The following is a 5,256-nucleotide window of genomic DNA, read 5'->3' on the forward strand; positions in this document are numbered from 1 at the left end:
TGGATGCTATATCTGATGAAATTATTGCTTGTTGTTCTTAGGAATATAGTGTCTTTGTAGCTTCTCCACTACTAGGCTCTTAGTTTTGCATAAGCTGTGTCTCCTGTTGGCACAATAGGAAATTTAATATGGTCTCTTTTATTTTTGGAATTACAGGTCACATTTTAACTCCTAAATTTTATAGTTCTGCACGAATATCACCAAATGGTACAAAAATGTACAGTGGTATTTTTAATATACAAAATAAATATGTGTTTTATGGAAAACTATACTTTTATCTACATAAACAGCACAAATTAACATTAACTCTGAAATCTTCAAAACACAAGAAACTGCTTTTCAGTTTAAGAAATTCCAGGAAAAATAGAATAAGTTAACTTGTTCCTCTAGAAATAAATCTTGTTAACTATTTGCTAGATCTGTTTTTTAGAGGTTCATCTGCATGCACTCTTTAATAAAGCAGTTTTTATAGTATATATTTACTTGTTTACAGAAAAGAACTTCATGTGCAGTATGCTGACTTTGACACTTAAGTAACTTTTTCTTGGCCCAAAATGGCTTCTACATATGAAATGCCTTTTCATTCAGCACTTTTTAAAAAATTTTTTCTGTATGTTCGTCTTTATAAATTACACTTTAAATCTTACTTCTGCCCTAGAAAGAAGGATAAATTTCATTAATGAATCAGGAAATGACTTAAAAATATCTTCACAATCTAGACAGGTAAAAGTACTCAGTTCTACTCACCCCCAACGTCCTCGAGAAAACCCTGTGGCAATGCTACCAAACTGTTCCTTGCCATCTATTGTCTAAGAAAAAAATTAGATCAACAACTGCACATTTTGAACCCAGCTTGCCTTTTTTATTCATGGAAATATACCCTGTGTAGATATACCACATTTTCCGTTTCCACTCATCTGATGATGGACATATGGGCTGGTTCCAACTCTTGGCTATTGTAAAGAGTGCTGCGATGAACATTGGGGAACAGGTATACCTTCGACTTGATGATTTCCATTCCTCTGGGTATATTCCCAGCAGTGGGATAGCTGGGTCATATTGTACATCTATCAGGAATTGTTTGAGGAACCTTCATACCATTTTCCATAGAGGCTGCACTGTTTTGCAGTCCCACCAACAATGTATGAGAGTCCCTTTTTCTCCACAACCTCACCAGCATTTATCTACACAATGGAATACTACCCAGCTATAAAAAAGAATGAAATACTGCCATTGCAACGACATGGATGGACCTAGAGAGAATTGTATTAAGTGAAACAAGTCAGGCACAGAAAGAGAAATACCACTTGTTCTCACTTATTGCTGGGAGCTAAAAATAAATAAATAAATTCACACACACATACACACACACACACACATCCACACACACACACACAAAACCGGGGGGGGGGGGAAGACAGAACAATTACAATTCCTTGAAGTTGACACGACAAGCACACAGAAAGGACATTGTTGGGGGGGAGGGGGGGAGGGAGAAGGGAGGGAGGTTTTGGTACTCGGCCACAATAATCAGCCACATTGTATATCAACAAAATAAAATTAAAAAAAAAAAAAGAAATATATTCTGGACGTTCCTTCCCTCTACCCATCAGGCTGAATTTTTGTTAAATATTTGCAGAAAGGTCTGGACAGTATAACTTTATTTTCTACTGTAGTTAACTTGTTTTCCATATAAACATAAACAATTATTTCAAAAAGGCAACTGAAGGGAAGAACACCATGGCTAGAACCATTGTGCAAGTAGACTTTGCAAGAACTGTCGAAGTTGTTTCTAATATAAGCCCCTGAAACAAAACTACATTAATATTACTTTATCAGCCTGTGTCTTCCCCCAAACTAAGACTTTCTTGCTAACAAGTTATCAAGCAAGTCTGGTTATTTTTTTATTTTTTAAGATTATGGAAATTCTTGTTTTTTACAGAATTGAACCATCTTAAGCTCATCATATATGCTATTGCATATCTCACACAAGAAAGCTTTTGGAATCAGACTTTTCATCTCATTGAAATGTATAGAATTTTAGTTGAAGCACATGTTGAGGGTCTTCCATAAAGATATTATTTGCTGAGATAAGGTCTTTCCCTGGGGGATGTTTCTTCATCTTTATTTTCTTCTTCATCGTCATCATCTGGATAATCCACTAAACGAACTACGCCGCTACCGTTTGGGCTCCTTGTTCCATCAGGAGCAGCAGCAGAAGGAAATGAAAACAATTTTAAGTCACCAGGTGATTTTCTTTTGGGAAGGCCTACCTCGTTCCAATCTTCTTTTGGTCTTTTCGTCTCCATGAATTGATCATAAGAATCTGGAAAGTTATTTTCCAATGATGGCATGACTGCTACTCCCATATCTTCTTTAAAACACATTTCTTACTTTACCTCGAGACTTTGGCACCTCCTTGAGGTATGTTACCATATGGGATGGAACGCAAATAATTCTGTATTGGACTTTTCCTGTCCTTCCGATCATCATATTTAATCTTCAATCCTTTGAATGTCTGGACATATTCAACTGATTCAAGTGCCTTATAAAACTTTTCGACTATATGTGCAACAAGAGACGGGATATTTTCCACTCTTATGTATTCAAACAGCTCAATAATAGCTGAATTCAACATATTGTACCTGGTTCCATTATGCAGAAAAGCATTTACAACTGGGTCAAACAGATTTCCCCTGATGATGTAACTATTATAAAGTTCATCTTTAAGGCTAATCATCCTTCTCATAAAGCGAACAGCACACAAGACCAGGAAAGTGTGCTTTGAATTCATCAAAACCAAGACCCTTCTTAGCAAATCATTGCTCAAAATAGAGCTTTTTATGTAATGTGTGTGTTGTTGTAAGCAAAATGTGAGTAGGTCTAAAATTAAAGCAAGCAGCTGTGCTGTTTGATAATTATTGGGGCAATTTTTGCTTTCGGTGGATATATTACATCCTTCACGTTTGTCTTCTGAAGTGGTGGCCAAAAGTGGTGCTATGAAGTTATGCACACAATGTTTATAGAAGAAATTTAGAAAATCGCATCTTACCTTTTTATTGGATACTGACAGCATGTTGTCCAGATCAAGCAAAGGGCGCAGATGTTCCATCACGTGCAGAGCACCTCCCAGCTCAGGATCAGTATCACAGGTCATTTGTTTAATCACTACATTAATGAAAAGGTCATCACCTTCAGTCTTCTCTGCTTCCTCCATTACAGGTTCTCGGATCTTCGATGGACTGTACTCAACTAGATAAGTAAATATATCTGTAGCAGCCGATCTTATTAGCACATCATCAGCACTCACTATGATTTTAAGAGCCGGAAGAATTTCCAATTGTGTCAACTTTTGGAATAACTTATACTTGCTTTGAGGCCGTAATGTCTTAGAAAATGCACAGAAGTCCTTGAAAAAAAGCACCAATTCACGCCATTTGTCATCATCTTGAGTCTTATCCGTTAACTTTGCCAAAACTTCAGACAAACACTTGCGATCTCGCTGCAGCATGCTGGCTATCTCAACCTTCTTGAGGAAAATAAAATGTTGAAGAGTAGAAAGATTATCTGCAGATGTGGGTGGCTGAGGCACCAGAACGTCATATATGTACTGCACTCTGTACATCTGACGTATTTTTTGCCTAAGTTCAGAGTCTGTTATTGGTATAAATTCCAGGAACTTGGCAGTTTGGCTCAAGAATTCCCTATGCCGTCTTGGCTGAGCCAAAGCAGGATCGTATTCAAGGCATCCCATCGCATCCATGATACACTCATCAGAAAGCATGATCTTAAACAGAGGTTTGCTGTCGAAGGAGAACATGCCTTTAATAATTGCATGGAAACGGTGTAAGCCTTCGGTGTTGTCTAGATTTTCACAAGTGCGGAACAGCTGCAGGAGTTTTTGAATATAATCCTCACTTTCCAGGACCAGAGCCAGCCTTTCCTTGCCGGTAGGCGAGGGGAGAACCGAGGTAACCAAAGCAGCGATTTGTTCAAGCCCATCGAGTTCACAGTTAGGCAGCTGGACCAGCTCAGTGGAAGCCCAGGACACGTCCTCGGGACCTACTTGGTCCCAGCGCTGGTCTTCATCCCGAACACAGACTCTGACGTGGCGCCGTCTGCTCGCCATGTCCACCTCCGGCCTCACCGCACCAGACCCGGGGTTGGCTCCAGCCGCCACTTTGCGTATCCTGGCAACGGTAGCTGCGGCGACTAGGACAGCTACGGTGGCCGAGGTGGCAGTTCGGGTCGGCAGTGGTCACAGGGGCAGCAGCGGCTCCTGGGAGGCCACAGGTCAGCAGGGTTCCCGGCGGCCCTGCTGTCTTCCACTGTCCCCACTTCAGTCTCCCCAACCTCCATCCCTGCCTTCTGCCCTCCCTTACCTACGATCTCCTAAAAAGGGAACCTCTGGGCCTGTTCTCGGCTGTCTGAAATAGCCTCGATCCCGAAGGAATCTTGTGATCCCCACAGGATTCTGCCCCAAGAATGTGCTTATGTGACAGTAACTATACTTGCCACAGGGAGCTGCTGCTAAATGCACGCATGGAAGCTTAGAAGTTAGAGGATGTTCTTGGATAAAGGATTGTTGTCCCTCGGAAACATTTTTACTCATCTGGTGTGTGGGGATGGAGACTTAGTACCTTTGACAAAAGGGAAGCTTAATCACCTATGTCCTGACCAAGTCCACATCTGACGTTGTACGACAAGAAAAGGCTGGACCAAATAAGAAGCAGGAACAAGTGACCTACAGACCATTAGCAAGAATCAGAGCAATAGGCTTGGGTCTCCTCCATAAGACTTGGCCTAAGCCTGGATCCCTCTCTTAATCCATCTTAGAGAGAGAGGATATTGTTCCAAGAGGGAATTGGGCAGCCCCTTTCCTCTGTTCACTTAGGCCTAAAGCTCTGTCTTCCAGCACACATTTTCTGACATTTTCCAATCCATAAGTTCGTTCCTTATTCTTAGGGAAGGACTGAGCCAAAGGGAAACTGTGAGTTGAAATTAGCCAAGAATGGATATTGACAATTACAGATAAATTATTTTACTTCTTTTCTTAGTGATGATAATCATGACGAGCACAACAAATCAATAATAATAATTAGTGCTTATTATTATTATGAAGAAGGTAATAACATAATTGACCAAGTGTAATATTTAAGTGCTTACAATGTTCAAGACACTGTGAAAAGAATGTTATACATATTTTCTTACTTAATTTTCGTAATAATCCAGTGATACAGGAGTATTAAGAATCCT

At 40.1% G+C, this 5,256-nt stretch overlaps 1 protein-coding gene across 1 annotated transcript; it reads right to left on the reverse strand.

Annotated features, from left to right (window-relative positions):
• Window positions 1-2,078: 2,078 nt before the first annotated feature.
• On the reverse strand, window positions 2,079-4,129 carry LOC134367809 (serine/threonine-protein phosphatase 4 regulatory subunit 3B-like). The gene is given in 3 exon segments (XM_063084504.1): window positions 2,079-2,428; window positions 2,431-2,763; window positions 2,923-4,129. Coding segments are annotated over 3 exon segments (1,890 nt in total).
• Window positions 4,130-5,256: the final 1,127 nt, after the last annotated feature.

This window comes from Cynocephalus volans, chromosome X, assembly GCF_027409185.1.
Source record: "Cynocephalus volans isolate mCynVol1 chromosome X, mCynVol1.pri, whole genome shotgun sequence".
Taxonomy (NCBI): Eukaryota; Metazoa; Chordata; class Mammalia; order Dermoptera; family Cynocephalidae; genus Cynocephalus; species Cynocephalus volans.